Genomic DNA, 15,175 nt, shown 5'->3' with positions numbered 1-15,175 from the left:
GAACTCAGCCCCTGCTTCTCCCTACGCCTTGCACAGTTCCACAATACCTAGAACCGCACACAGGCAGTTCCCCTGGTTACTTAAGGGAAGACTTTGGTCATTTGCATTAGCAAGATTGCAGCCCTATTATGCTGGGTTCTGTACAAACATGGGGAGAAGGAGTCCCTACCCCAAAGGGTTTACAGTCTAAACGGGACAGACAAGGGGAGTGTTGTTATCTCCTTGTACAGCTGGGAAACTGAGGCCCAGCGAGAAAGGAAGTGACTTGCCCACTCAGGAATCAAACCTGAATCTCTTGAGTCCCAGTCCCATGCTCTAACCATATGATCAGACTTCCTTGGTCCTGGTGACACTCAATACTACAGGGAACAGTAGGACAGCTGTTTTCCTGATGGCTAGTAAAGATGATGTCAAAGTGGCACATTTAAGGCACTGTACGAACTTGAGCAACCACTGAAGGACAAAACCAGAATGAAAGAGGTCCTTGGCGTAGGTTAGAAAAGGGCAGTGGTCTGAGCACAGGACTGCGAGTTAGCAATTCCTGAGGCTAGTGCTAGCTCTGACACTGACTACCTCTATGGTTTTGGGTAAGTCATTTAATGCAGGGGCAAATTAAATGGGCCTCTGACCCTCCAAAACTACTGGATTCCCCCCAAAGCACTGAGCAACTTCTTCCACTCCCACACTGTTTGCTCTTCTCCGGTCTCCTACACAAAGCTTTCTACCCCATGTCTACAGTCTTTCCTTCCCCAGCCCAGAGAACATATTAGTTTCTTGCTAACTCGTGGCTGTGTCGGTTCCAAGCAGATCTCCAGACCTGGATCCCTTACCGCCCAATCCTGCTGCTTTGCAGGACTCTGCTCTGGCTCTGAATCTGCTGCATTGTCCTGTCTGCACCTCCCCCATGGAGGTAATATTTACCATCCTACCTAATGGGACTTCAGGGTTGTGAGGATTAATTCGTGTCTGTAAAGTTATCTAAGTGCTAAGTATTGTCACCAAGTTTGACATAGACACCTCCCTTGGGTCCCGGGATGTTGCTGTTGAATGCCCGTGTTTCCCAATAGCATTTGTTATGATTCCCACCCTGGAAAATGGGGCAGTTAATACACATTTTGGGTTCTGTGTTTTCATTACCTATTAGACCAGCAGTCCCTACCTGTGGCCCCGAGAGTACTCAATAATGGCCTATGGAAAAATGGCACTGGCTCATCTCCTCCTTGGCCTTGTCTTCATCACTAGCCTATGTAGCGACCCCTCTCCACCTGGTTACCTCCTTTAATGCCAATCCGCTTACAGGTTTTGATGGCCAGGTCTGGGCTCTTTTGGATCCCGCCACCCACTCAGTGGGGTGTATCTTTTTTCTTTTTTTCCTATGAAATTATTTGGTGGTGCCTCCACCCCCCTTGCTCCTTCCTGGCAGGGTCACCAGGGCAGCTTGGGCGGAAAATTCTAACTACAGAGTAATCCCCACTTACTTGCCAGGTAGCTGGAGACTTCCAAGAAATAACACAAGCACATAAAAATATATTCAACACAAGGGTGGAGTTGGGGTGGGGCCAGGGGCGGGGGGGGGAGAGCACCCACTGGCGCTGGGGAAAGTTGGCGCCTATGGATGGAGCCCTGGCCCCCATAAAGTCAATGGGAGTTTTGCCCAAACTTTTCAGCAGTGAGATTGCAATTGAACATCGACATCAAAAAGAGAACTGGATTTTCTATCCCTGCTGTTCCTTTCTTTCTCCTTTTGTGTATTTAGTAACTTGTCTGTGCCCCTGAAAGGACAACTCCAAGAGGCCAATGTAACTGATTGGGCTATACCAGAGAACAGGACTGGGACCAGGCCAGTCCAAGACTGGGGAAGAGCAAAGGCTGCTCTGGGTGTTGCTGTGATACATATACTAAAAATAATTATTCTGATGAAACCTAAAAGCAGAAGTGAAACTTGTGAGGGCCGGGGAGAGAAGGATGAAGCACAGAGACTTGCAATTTATATTTGTGTTGTTCCTAGAGGTGCATGAAAGCCCACCAAAATAAAAAGATTCAATTAAAGAGACACTGTCGGATAGTTTTGCACCCAGATGTGGGGTTTGAACTAAATGCTGCCATCAGTTCTTGCAAACATTTTCCTATTTGGAAATAAAACATGCTCTTGTTTAGCTTGATATTTACTCCCACAACCCCAAAATAACCACTCTGCTAGGACCAGGAAGTGAAAGTGACTACGGGCAAAAAGAGAAACTCTTTTGATTGTCCAAGTTGAGTCAAGAGCAGAAAACAAATGGTGAAAAGCACATTGGATTATACAAATTCTCTCTGTTTGGCTTCTTCCACGTGTTGATTGTAATGCAGCAGAGAAGGATGCTTGTTTGATTATGGTAGTGAGGCAGTGTACAGATACCCCAATGAGCACCAGAGAGCTAGGCGTCATACAGGCACACAATAAAAAGATAATCCCTGTTCCTTTGTTTTTGTCACCTGTGTAAGTATTAATTTGTATGCAGTGTAGGTGTTGCTGTGTTGGTCCAAGGATATTAGAGAGACAAGATGGGTGAGGTAATACCTTTTATTGGAGCAGTTTCTGTTGATGAGGTCAGAAGAAGAGCTGTGTAAGTTGGAAATCTTGTGTCTCTCACCAAAAGAAGTTGGTCCAATAAAAGAAGGTATTACCTCACCCACCTTGTCTCTCTAAGTATTAATTTGGTAATTTACTGAATGAAACTAAACTGGTATCAGGGCAGGGGCTTAAAAGGGTTTAAGTTCATCTGCACTGTGGTTTCAGTGGTGTAACTGAATCTATTTCAAATCCATTTGGTTCCACTAGTGGAAGTTTTCTGATACAGACAAGGCCTCTGAGAAGTTCCTCTTCTTTCCCATGTCCCCTCCCACACATTCTTCCATGGAAGAAAGTAATCTGTCTTGTGACTTCTAACCTGTTCCTTAAGCAGGAAAGCTGGTGGCATTGCCAGTAGGTGGTGCTAGCTGATTTGAGCATCTTTGTGCTGTTCATTCAGGGAGAGCAAAGAACCTGCTCTGCTAGCAGTGGGTTTTTCTGGAGGTGAAGATGAAGGGAGTGGGAGAGAAACAGCAAACTGCATGTTGTACTCTAAGATTTGGCCTTTCTAAGTTTTAGGGAAGAGAGACCGTCTGTGGTACACCCACACTATGCAGTTCTGGTAACCCCATCTCAAAAAAGATATGTTAGAATTGGAAAAGGGTACAGAAAAGGGGGGGAGGAATGAGTAGGGGTATGGAACAGCTTCCATATGAGGAGAGATTAAAAAGACTGGGACTTTTCAGGTTGGAAAAGAGATGACTAAGGTGGGATGATAGAGGTCTATAAAGTCGTGACTGGTGTGAACAAAGTGAATAATGAAGAGTTATTGACTCCTTCACATAACACAGGAACCAGGGCTAACCCAGTGAAATTAACAGGCAGCAGGTTTAAAACAAACAAAAAGAAGTACTTCCTCACAAAATGTACAGTCAACCTGTGGAACTCATTCCAGGGGATCTGTGAAGACCAAGATTATAACAGGATTCCAAAAAGAACTAGATAAATTCATGGAGGATAAGTCCATCAATGGCTATTAGCCAAGATGTTCAGGGATGCAACCTCATGTTCTGGGTGTCCCTAGCCTCTGATTGCCAGAAGTTGAGAGTGGGCGACAGGGGATGGCTCACTCGGTGATTGCCTGTTCTGTTCATTCCCTCTGGGGAACCTGGAATTGGTCACGGTCAGAAGACAGGAAACTGGTCTAGCTGGATCATTGGTCTGACCCACTATGGCTGTTCTTATGTCCCCTTTTTTTCCAGTGTTATCCTTGTCCTATGTCTTCCTACAGCTTCTCTTGACACCATATTGCCCTGGCAGGATTACTCAACTGCCCTTCTCTGCCCAGTACACTATCTCTTTTGCCCTCTGTTCCCAGCCTCCTCTCCTCAGGAATCTTAGTTAGGGTCCCTCCTCAGACCCTTCATCTCCTTATCTAGGCTAGAGACAGACCTATCCATGTCGGTAAGGCAAAAAGCCTGAAAAATGTGGATACAATACAGATTAAATCTGCATGCAATATGCATACATTTCAAAGGGAGTGTCCCACTGGACCCCTCTCCCTATCAAAATCCACCAGCTCCTCTCAATTCCATCCCAACTCTCCATCACTGCCCTTAGGTCACCCACTTGACTCAAGCTTCTCCCCCAACACCTCCTGCTGCTACTCTGCCCCCTGCTCTCCCTTTCCTCTGCCCCCCTTCCCCTCCTGTGCCCCTATTCCCCTTCTGCTGCTGCTGTTTCTCCACAACCTCCACTTAAGGATGAAATGTGTATGGAACATGCACAGACATCTGCCAGTCTGCCCCACAACTTAATCAATTTTCCTCCCAAAGCCAGCAATGCTCCCCAGTATCCCCAAAACACCTGTCATGCTTCTTCATTTCCCCTGGGCCTAGCCAAGCTCCCTCTGCATGGCAGTACTTCAGAGATGCTTTTTTCCACCTTGGGGCTCAGAAATCCAGCTCCTGCTCTCAGCTTTGCTCAGTTCCTACCAAATCTCTGATGGGAGGAGTTGAAGGCAGGGAGGGCACTGATTGGCTGGCAGAGGAAGGCGTGACAGAAGCATCAAGCCCTGCCCACCCTGGCAGCCAGCTGTAAAAGTTGGAGCAGAGGCAGAAGGGGCTGCAAGGCTAGAGGTTAGGTAGGAGGGGATGTGTAAGTGTGCCAGGCATCAGGATTGAAATGCGTAGGTTCTCTGGAGCCACAGGTGTGACGGATTGACTCACAAGTAGGTGTCTTCAACCTGGTGATGAGCTGGAGGAGGTGAATCAAGCCACAAGTTATCTAAGGAAGGAGAAAGACACCCGGGTCAGCACCTGGTCAGTAGAGGGCCCAGTGTGACACACAGCAATCAGGACTGGGAAGGGTTACAGTGAGCATCAGGATAGAGGCTGCAAAGGGAAGATCAAGGAACAATCTCTGAGGGGTGGCAGCAGCAGCAGCAGCAGCTAGAACCCCAGAGGGTAGGAGCCAGGAGTGGCTGTGAGCTGGCCCACAGCAGGCCTGAGAAGGGGAGAAGAGCAGCTCAGCTGTATAACTGCCTGGTGGATCTGGAGAAGTCAAAGTCAAGGTCAAGGATGTGGTGGTAGGGTCAGGAAAGTCAGTGTAGGAGCCTGCAGGGAAAACTGGCACTGAAGCAACCCCCAGCTGGCAAAATGTGCAGTCACAGGTGGCTAGCAATGCCAAGGGAAGGCCTTGTGAAAACAGCACTTCTCCCAGAATCTAAAATAGCAGCTGTATTAAAAAGCTGTACTGGGAGAAGAGCCTCTGGGAACCAGGCAGAGGAGGCTCAGGGATGGGGTATCTGCCACTTTTAATGGTGCAGCCTCCAGCAAAGACTGCCGGGCACTTACAGGGGCTATTTTAGAGGGGGATTTACCCAACCCAGGGTTGGAAGTGGGCACATCAGGTCAGATGCTGGGGCAGGAGTGTGTAGCTGTAGCTCTCCTCTCTATCCAGGAGAAGCCCCCAAATGTGGTTTAATGGGGACAACCAATGCTGGGAGCTCAGGTGATGATGCAATAGCCCCCATGTGTCACCAGGTGGTTAGAGGCAGAGATCAGCCCAAGCAGGGCTGGGACGAGGGTAGGCAAGCAGGTGGGTCACTGACTTGCATGGGGTGCAGTGCAGCTGTGCTGCTGGGCTTTTTCTTTTTCCTCTGCTCTGATTGGCCACCCTCTTTATTTTGCTTGGCTGGTTGCCTGGCTGGTGGGGTTGGGGTCTTTTTTGCTTGGTGGAGGGGGCAGCACCAAAAACATTTTTCACCCTGGCTGGCAATTCAGCTATGGCCGCTCCTCAGCCGAGGCCGCTGAGGCCAGTTTGTTTCCTCTCCAAGAGAGGGCTGGACTTGAAGGGGCACCTTTGGGACAGGCCCTGAGGGGCAAGGTTTCCATATTATTGGGCAGCACCCAGTGGAATCTATTGAGAGCTATAATAAGGCTGGGATGTTGGCTCACTTTTTCTACTGGTCCCACCTTAGTGAAGCTCTCCTGTCAATGCTGCAGATGTCCGAGTTCAGTGGGCACCGATACAGGGTGCAGCCTGTTGGGCCTGGCTTCAGTCTCCCAGTGCCCCTTCACCTGACCAGGCGTGGGAGAGGGTCTGAGCAGTAGCATGACCTAGTGTGTAGGGCACCTAACTAGGACTTGAGAACCCGGGGATCTATTCCTGGCTCTGCCAGGCACGTGCCAGCCCCAATGTTGATTTCTATTCGTGCATGAGCATGGGATGGGGCTGGCTGGGACAAGGTGTGTGTACAGCACCCAGCACAGTGTGGGGCAGGGGCAGTGCAAGGTGTGTGTACAGTGAGGGCTGGCTGGGACGAGGTGTGTGTACAGCGCATAGCACGGGGCAGGGACGAGGTGCGTGTACAGTGCCCAGCAAGGTGCAGGACAGGGGTTGTCATGAGGTGTGCATACAGAGCCTAACAGAGCATGGGGGAGGGGCTGGGACATGTATCTATAGCGTCTAGAACAGTGTGGGGCAGGGGCTGTGACAAGGTGCTTACAGCGCCTTGCACAGAGTGGAGTGGAGGCTGGGACAAGGTCTGTGTACAGTGACCAGCACAGCATGGGGCAGGGGTTGGGACAGGGTGTGTGTACAGCACCTAGCACAGCACAGAGGAGGGGCTGGGGTAGGGAGCACCCAGTACAGCGTGGGGGAGGAGCTGTGACGAAGTGTGTGTACAGCACCCAGCATGGGGCTGGGCAGGAGCTGGGACTAGGTGTGTGTTCAGCGCGCTGCACGATGCAGAGCAGGGATGAGGGGTGTGTGCAGAATCCAGCATGGGACGGGGCAGAGGCTGTGATGAGGTGGGTACAGCGCCCAGCACGGTGCGGAGCAGGAGCTGTGACGAGGTGCGCGTACAGAGCCTAGCAGAGCATGTGGGAGGGGCTGGGACGAGGTGTGTGCGCAGCGCCCAGCACGGGGCGGGGCAGGGGCAGGGATGAGGTGTGTGCGCAGCGCCCGCACGGGGCGGGGCAGGGATGAGGTGTGTGCGCAGCGCCGAGCACGGGGCGGGGCAGGAGCTGGGACGAGGTGTGTGTCCAGCACCCAGCGCGGGGCAGGAGCTGGGACGAGGTGTGTGTGCAGCGCCCGGAGCGGGCCAGGGACAAGACGCGTGTACAGCGCCCAACACAGCCCACTCCCTCAGCTGGCACGAGGCCGTTCCCCGTGTACCGGGGCCCGTAAGGCCCATGGCTAGCTGGCTAAGCGAGCCCGGGTGCTCCGCCCATCGCAGCCCTGCCAGGGGCGCAGCCCCCTCACCCCGAGGGCTCGCAGGGTCTCTGGGCTGTGCAGGGTCCGGGCCCCCCGCGGGCCCCACCGCCCTGCCTAGGGGCGGAGCCCAGCCAGGCCCCGCCCCGCAGAGGCGGTGGAACCCGGAAGCGGGCGGCGCTGCTGCCAGAGCCGTTTCCTGCCCGGGACGCAGCGGCCAGGGCGGGAGCGGAGCCGAGCGGAGCCATGGCTCACCAGACCGGCATCCACGGTAAGGGCGCGGGGCCGCTCGGCCGGGCCGGGCCGGAACCGAACCGAACCGAACCTTCTTTCACCGCGCGGACCGGGCCGCAATACCCGCCCGGGCCGGACCTCCCCTGGCCGCGCTGCCGCGGCTCCCTGGGGGTCCGGGCTGCGCCCCCCAGCCTACCCTCTCCCTTATTGATGCCCTTCTAGCGGGACCCTGTGGAGCCTGGAGCAGGATCTCTGCCCCAGGGGGGTTGCATGTCTCCTCGGCGCGCCTGGCTCCCCATGTGCCCTATGTACTGCCCGACCCACAGCAGCGCCCCTTCTCCAGTTCTTGGCCCTGTACAGTCCGTAGACCCAGAGCAATAGATGTCCCTGGGGAGGTTGTGTATCCCACTCCCTCCTCCTACTGGCAGTCATATTTCTGCTGTTTAGTAGTTGTATTGCGGTAATGCCTGGGAGCCCCAGACCCCACTGTGCCAGGCTCTGTACAGATACAGACCAAAAACAGAGTCCTTGCCCCAAAGCGCTTACAAGCTAAGTACAGAGCCTGTATGTGCTGTCTGTACTGGCATCCTGCCCTTATATTCTTAGGCGTGTGTATGTGGTAGTATCTCGGCTATAAAGCCTATAGACTTGCCAGGGCATCTGTCCTCCATGGCTTAAACATCCTGCCTCTCACTAAGCCTTCAGCATCTTCCCTTCTACAGCACTGAGCTTGGTATGGCTGCAGCATCTTCTCTCCTATGGTTTCTATAAATGTTCCCTGCCAATATTTGGTTTCATAGAAAATGGGTGCAAATGCATCCTATAGATATCTTAGTGTCCTGTCTTTGTGCCTAGTAAGCTGTTTATCAGTAACTTTGTCCATCTGAATGTTCTTGCTTTTCCTTTGCTGCTCCATTATCTCGTAACAACACGTTTAGCTCTGCAGTGTGAATCATAATCTCGGGAACCATTTCGCTTTCTGCAAAGCAGGTGGCTGCTTGATTTGTGTGTGTCATTTTTTAACGTGGTCCCACAAAAGTCTAGTTGAAGCTTAAATAGTATCTAAGTTTTTAGATTTACTTGGGTCTCATTTCAACTCTAGATGTGTCATGGCTGTGAAAGTTTGAAGAGAGTTCAGGGTTTGATCCAGAACTAAAGGCAGCAGTGCCTTGCTAATGTGGGGATGGAGGGCAGGGGAGGAGTTGAAATATTCATCTCTCATACCTTTTACTCTCTTATTTGTAACAATTTTACAAAGAATTTCCAGGGAGCAGACAGGCATACAAAGCCAGACTTGATGATAAACGCATTACATCTCTCAAAACTGCATGAGACTGTCCCAGCAGCGTCACTTAAAGATCCACTAATATCTAATCAGGCCCAGATTAAAGAATTTGGGGGTCCTATGCATTGTGGAAATTGGGGAGGGGCATCTTCCTTAAAGTGACACCACCCCATAGAGACCCCAGAATGCCATTCTTTGCCCAACTCACATACAGACCTCCGAATGCCCCTTGCTGCCCGCATATATGGCAACAACCTTCTGACAGCTCTCACGCACATCCCAGCAATTCTGACATATATCTGACTCATGGCTGCCCCCAGCTCCTCCACTCACCAGCTACAGGGTCCAACACTCCCATCTTTTGCCTGGGATTCACCGGGGTCCATCATGCTCAGCACTCTGCTGCCCTCCCAGACTAGGGAAGCTCCTCCCAATCCTGGCTGCCCAGCTCCACTCACTCACATTGCCTGTCTGGTATTCACATGGACCCACACTGCTCTGGTTTGGCCCAGCTATCCATCCGTTCCACAGTCAACCTGTGGAACTCTTTGCTAGAGGATGTTGTGAAGGCCAAGACTATAACAGGGTTAAAAAAAAGAACTAGATAAATCAATGGAGGATAGGTCCATCAATGGCTATTAGCCAGGGTGGGCAGGGATGGTATCTGTAGCTTCTGTTTGCCGGAAGTTGGGAATGGGTGACTGGGCGGATCACTTGATGATTACCTGTTTTGTTCATTCCCTCTGGGGCACCTGGCATTGGCCACTGTTGGAAGACAGGACAGTGGGCTAGATGGACCTTTGGTCTGACCCAGTATGGCCGTTCTTATGTCAGTAGTGTTACGTCCTTGAGTGTTTAAAAACTTGGTTAAATCAGAACACTGTTATTACTGTTGGAAACAGTCACTGCATTGGTTGTCTATGCTACTAGTAGAAATATTCTAGCATGGACAGCTCTCGATGGCAGAGAGTAGTGCACTGGTATGGTGGTTTTGTAATCTACAGGAAGCCCTTAGATCAGCTATTCAGCTGTACAAGTTTAGGCACATCCCATCCCTCCAAAGCAGATCCCAGTCCTGAATGGGCATTAACAACTGAGAATGCAACCAAAAGATACATTTGTGGGTGTGTCACTGCGTCCCTAGTTGCTGAGGCTATATGTCTTATGGCCAGCCAAACATTTCATGGGACCAGCCAGAGTTAACTTCCTGGATTTCAGGTGTACTCTTGGTCCTTTGATAAGTCCCATCCCAGTTGATAGAATATCTGGTTGGAGCCTTTGTTCTAGAAGCTTTGTTCCAAAGTTCTTAACACTACTGTTTAAGTGCCAATTGTGTGTTCACCTTTTACAGATTTGCAGGTGCCTCTGGGCTGGAACATGACTACCAATCTGCAACAGCAAACCTACACGACTTTTTGTTTGTTTTAGCAAGAGGAAGGAATGCTTTCCTCTGGGGGTTCGGTTGGAGGAATTTCAATAGTCAGAATATAGTTCCCTAAATTAGAGTCTGGTTATTACGTTGGCGCTAACAGCCCTAGTCTAGCCACGGGATCTTTAATGAGCACGTGTGATCAGGGTATTGGTTTTGTGTCTCCCCTCCACTACCACAATGCCCCCTAAAACGGCTGTGGAGCACTGGTGCCATATTTACTTCTAGGGGCCATGGGGGTGATACTTAGAATGCTTCCCTTGAATTTCCTTGGAGGCATCTCCAAATTCTGACTACCCTGAGGGGGCAGCTATTTTTTGGATATTAGTAAGAATTATCTTTTTAATGTCCTCTAGAACTTCTTTGGTGGCAGCTGACTGTTCCTGAATGAAGAAGGTAGCTTCAGAAAAAATAGCTAGACAGTTGACGGAGGGAGGCTAAATGAGCCATGGGAGGTGATGGTAATTGTACGTGGATTTAAGAGTCCTAACTGTGTGGGGCTTTTCATTACTTTATATTGTTTTTCTACCTGGTAACTAACTTACAATATTAATCAAGACTTAAAATGTTGCATAAATTAAGCAACACCGTCATTATGAGAGCATAGAAGTTAGAGATGCAACCTCTGAGGTCGTCTTGTCCAAGGGGATGAACGAAGCACGATTGTTCTCTAAAGGTTTCAGAGTAACAGCCGTGTTAGTCTGTATTCGCAAAAAGAAAAGGAGTACTTGTGGCACCTTAGAGAACAACCAATTTATTTGAGCATGAGCTTTCGTGAGCTACAGCTCACTTCATCGGATGCATACCCTATGCATCCGATGAAGTGAGCTGTAGCTCACGAAAGCTCATGCTCAAATAAATTGGTTGTTCTCTAAAGTATATACTTCCGTGTTTTGTCCAGTCTGATTTTAATGAATCAAGCAGTGATGCTTCTTCCACTACCCTGGATAGAGTGGGCAGTATAATAGATCTCAGTAATACTGAATGTTTCCTTATATTAAACACATTGGTGTGATCTTTTTGCAAGTGTGTTGAATTTATGGTCGCTGTTACTTAGTGGCTCAGCCACTTTCTTCCTGAATAAACTTCTGTTACTCAAGGAGAAAGCCAAGAATAGCCTCTCCCTTTGTATACTCCAGAAAGAACTGTATTGAGAAACGGTTATTGAGGGTATTACATATTTGTTACTCTAGGCTCTTCTGATGCAATGATGTGTGACTCATTATATTGGATCTCAGCATTCTGGCATAACCATCAATGTTGTTATCCAGTGGCTAGGACACTCCTCTTTGTCATGGGCTATCCAGGGTGCTCTGCCAGAGTGCTGCCTCCTTCATCTGGAATAAGGGTGGAGTCTATGGCCAGTCCAGTCCTATACATCTCTGCTAAGGCTGCCAATCCTGGTGTGAATTTAGATGCTGGATCCCTGCTACCAGAAACTGGAGTGAAACCCATCGGTTCACTTCACAAAAGCCAGTAAGCAGCCATCAGACAGGAATGAGTTCCAGCCATCATGGGCCAAACTTGAGCTGATGGCCTGCGTGGGGAGAGGGAGGAGAAGCTCCATATCCCATGTCATGTGCACAGCATTATAATGTAGCCCAGTAGGTCACAGAAATAAAGAAAAATACAAGAGTAGATTAAGCCTTGCACCTCCTCCCCCTTCTCTTCACTCCACTCTCAGACCAGGTGCATTCTTCATTGGGCAGAATAGAGTTAATTCCAAAGTTAGTCAATTTTATTTCCCCCATCCTCTGAAATCTCTCAAGGGTTGGTGTGGTCAGGTTCCTGAGAAGTGACTCATAGTGCCCGCCCTTACAGTCAGCCATGAACCTGGTGCTGTTTTGGTCTCTCTCCAGGGCAATGCACATCATCACTTCCTGTCTTCCTTGTAGCCCAGTTACACACCCTTTCCCTCCTCAACCTGCAAGTTAACAGGAAGGAGGTTTGAATTTCTTTTTAAGTAATTGCAGATCAGCACCACAGTGACAGAGGAGAACAGTGGGTAGAACCCCTTTGTATCCCACCCAGTTTGACTTTGTCTAGTCAGTAGCAAATAGTGGTGCAGCTGCCTGCCTCTAGCACTGTCTGGCCTGGGGAAAGCTAACCTGGTTTTAAAATTTCCCCTGGTAGGATTTAGCTGTGAGAGTGAAATCTGGGTTAATACCTCCAGATTGTCCCGCCAGGAACCTTATTAGCACATCTGAGGTGGTTTCTGGACATGTAATGAACCATGTTAAGTTAGAATCATGTATGAAACAATCTCCCTTAATAAGTCTCAGACGTTATTGTGGGACAAGCTTGTAGTGTGGTTTCAAAACTGAATTATGTGGATGCACACTGTGCTACTGAACTTCCAATGGCATGCTTTACCCCAGTGTAGAAGGTGCAGAGTGGGAAAGGCTTAGCGCTCTCTGTCCGTTGCAGGCTAAAGCACCCAGTGCCATTTGACCTGAGCCTTTGTCTGTCCTTTGGGAGGCAGTAAATGATGGTTGGCTCCACGCACATTCAGTGCTTCATGTTAAAACTTCTAGGAGGTAGACATTTCCTCTTTACATATACATCTGCTTATTAAATGCCTGAGACACTGAGCTCAGGCTGTGGCAGTGCTTTAAGGAAATCTGCTGAGTGTGTTTCATATCTTTTTGTCCTCTCCTGCTATGGAGAGATTTCCCACTATAGTGCTGCTATTGTCTTCTTTTTCCTCCTGTAAAGAATGGATGATGTCATATCAGAAATGGTGATGGCTTGAATCTGATTCCAGTGTTGCCTTCTCTTGTGAATGTCTGAGGTTTTCCCCATTAGGTGCTGCAAGATGGAAAGATGAACAAATATGGGGGATCTTTACTAAGTGCCAGGCTGGCTTAGTGGAATATCATTTTCCCAGTGCTTATCTCAGCACTTGTGTCTTCAGCTCTCCATTGTGGGGACTCCAGCATGCAGGGATTCAGGTGCCACCTTTACCTTCCCTGTTGCCCAGTCCCAGATTTATAGGCATGACTTTTCAATCTGGCAGGACACAGCAGTTGGGGCAAGGCCCTGAGCCAGGGCCAAATACTAGCAGAGCAGAAAGCATGAAGTGACGTGAGAATAATTTCTTCAAGATAGGTAAAACTTTTCAGGGCCTCCGTTCTCTGATTCAGCATGTCTGATATCTAAAAATCGGCACTGATACAAGGTGCCAGCTCAGCAGGCTTGTGTGAGGCAGTTCTAAATTTGTGTCTGCAAGAAAGGAGAGAAGAGAGACATGTCTGCACATAAGGAAGGCTGCAGAAATAATGGGGTAGAGTCTCGGCCCAAATATGCACCCTTAAATCCCTTGTTGAGGGAGGCGTCACCAGCAGGCATAGAGCTGGCTACTATGCCTCCTTTCCCCATAGCCCCCAGTGCATGGGATGGGCATGATGAGGGAGTGACTAGAGTGTATTTATCTCCAGCTGGCATATAGTTCCTAGGGAACTGTACGCAGCTGGCATAAGTTAGAGCAGCCCACAGACTGCTCTGACTTACACGTGAGCTGGGGCAGAAAATCACGGGTCAGTTACCCTGACTGCCCCCACCCTCTGCTCTGCTGTGGAAGCTGAAGACAGCAAAACAAATTGTTCCCAAGAATATCTTAGGTGGGACCTGCAAATTGTTATATGTAGATATGGTTTGCTTTGTAGCTGAGGATAACTTTCCTCCTCTGATCCCATTGGGTTTCATAGTGACCTTTCTCTAGTGCTTGCTCTTGCAATACCTGCCTTGCTGAAACAATAGATGCTACTTTGTTTACTTCATACTCAATGCCTACTACATGAGAGGACAGGAGCTGTAACAAAGGGTTGGGCTGTCCAGATGGCACAGAGTAAATAAGAAAAGATATCTTATTACAGGATTCAGATAATCCATTGGACTTCATTTGTGACTCAGTCTTATGGAAATTCCACATGAGGGCTTGGGGAGGAAGTAACAATTAAATACAGGCTGACAGGGTGGTCAGTTCGAAGTAAAAGCAGCCCAGCTGGGTGTCCTGGAAGAAGGAGAGTCCTTTGAGTTTTCCATTGCTGACTTTTCAAGAAGTTTGACCTCATCTCAAATGTGGGGCTACCTCCCCGGTCTTATGAAGCTGTGGATATATAAGATTTGTCTCACTTTAATTGTCCCTTGTTAATGAGAGAACCTGCCAGCCATTAAAATGACCTAGATGGAGTGTCCAGCTTCTCATCAGGTTGGAAATCACATGCAAACTTTAAAGAGTGAGGTACATAACCATTGGAATATCTTATCAAAGGATGTGGTAGATTCTCCATCATGGCAATTCTTAAATTCAGACGGGATGTTTTTCTTAAAAGCGCAGACAGAAGTTTATGGGCTTGATGCAGAAATTACTAGGAGAAATTCCGTGGTCTGTGCTATGCAGGAAGCTCAGACTAGATGTTCTTTTATGCTTTCAAATCTGGGGATCTTATGTATCTTACTAAAAGAGACGTTGGCTTTCATATAGGACCTGATCCAAAGCCCACTGAAGTCCCGGGAGGCTTTCCATTGACGTCACTGCATTTTGAAAGAGGCTGTAACATACACTGACTTGAACACAGCATATTTTCCCTCCCCCAATTTTTACTCTTTAAGGGGGACTGAAAATGCAGATTTAATCCCAGAGTGAACACACTTCCCTAGAAACTGCTGCAACTGTGGCATGTGATCAGTTTTGCTGCAAAAGACCAATGGACGTGAAAAGCAAGCAAGCAGAGAGAATTAGATGGCCTCCCCCATGGCTGTTGGTCCAGTTCCTGTTCAGTTCCCCTGTCCACCACCTCACTGCTGTACATCTAAACAGTAGCTTTCATAGACCCTGTAAGAACCTGCAGGACTAAAACCTGGGGATTCTGGGCTGCCAGCACTTCTGTGTTGTCACCAGACCCTCAAACTGGGTTTCTGCTGTGGGACCCTGTGAGACTAGACACTGCAGGAAGTA

General features: G+C 49.1%; 1 protein-coding gene across 1 annotated transcript in view; it reads left to right on the top strand.

The window, feature by feature from the left end:
* The first annotated feature begins 7,416 nt into the window (after window positions 1-7,416).
* The window catches only part of TWF2 (twinfilin actin binding protein 2), a 70,626-nt gene continuing 62,867 nt past the window's right edge, over window positions 7,417-15,175 (top strand). The window contains exon 1 of the mRNA XM_074958278.1: window positions 7,417-7,538. Within this exon, the coding sequence (XP_074814379.1) occupies window positions 7,514-7,538 (25 nt within the window). The 5' untranslated portion in view covers window positions 7,417-7,513. The remainder of the gene's footprint in view (window positions 7,539-15,175) is intronic.

The sequence above is a fragment of the Natator depressus genome, chromosome 7 (genome assembly GCF_965152275.1).
Source record: "Natator depressus isolate rNatDep1 chromosome 7, rNatDep2.hap1, whole genome shotgun sequence".
NCBI classification, from domain to species: Eukaryota; Metazoa; Chordata; order Testudines; family Cheloniidae; genus Natator; species Natator depressus.
This window is presented reverse-complemented; position numbering and strand designations above follow the sequence as displayed.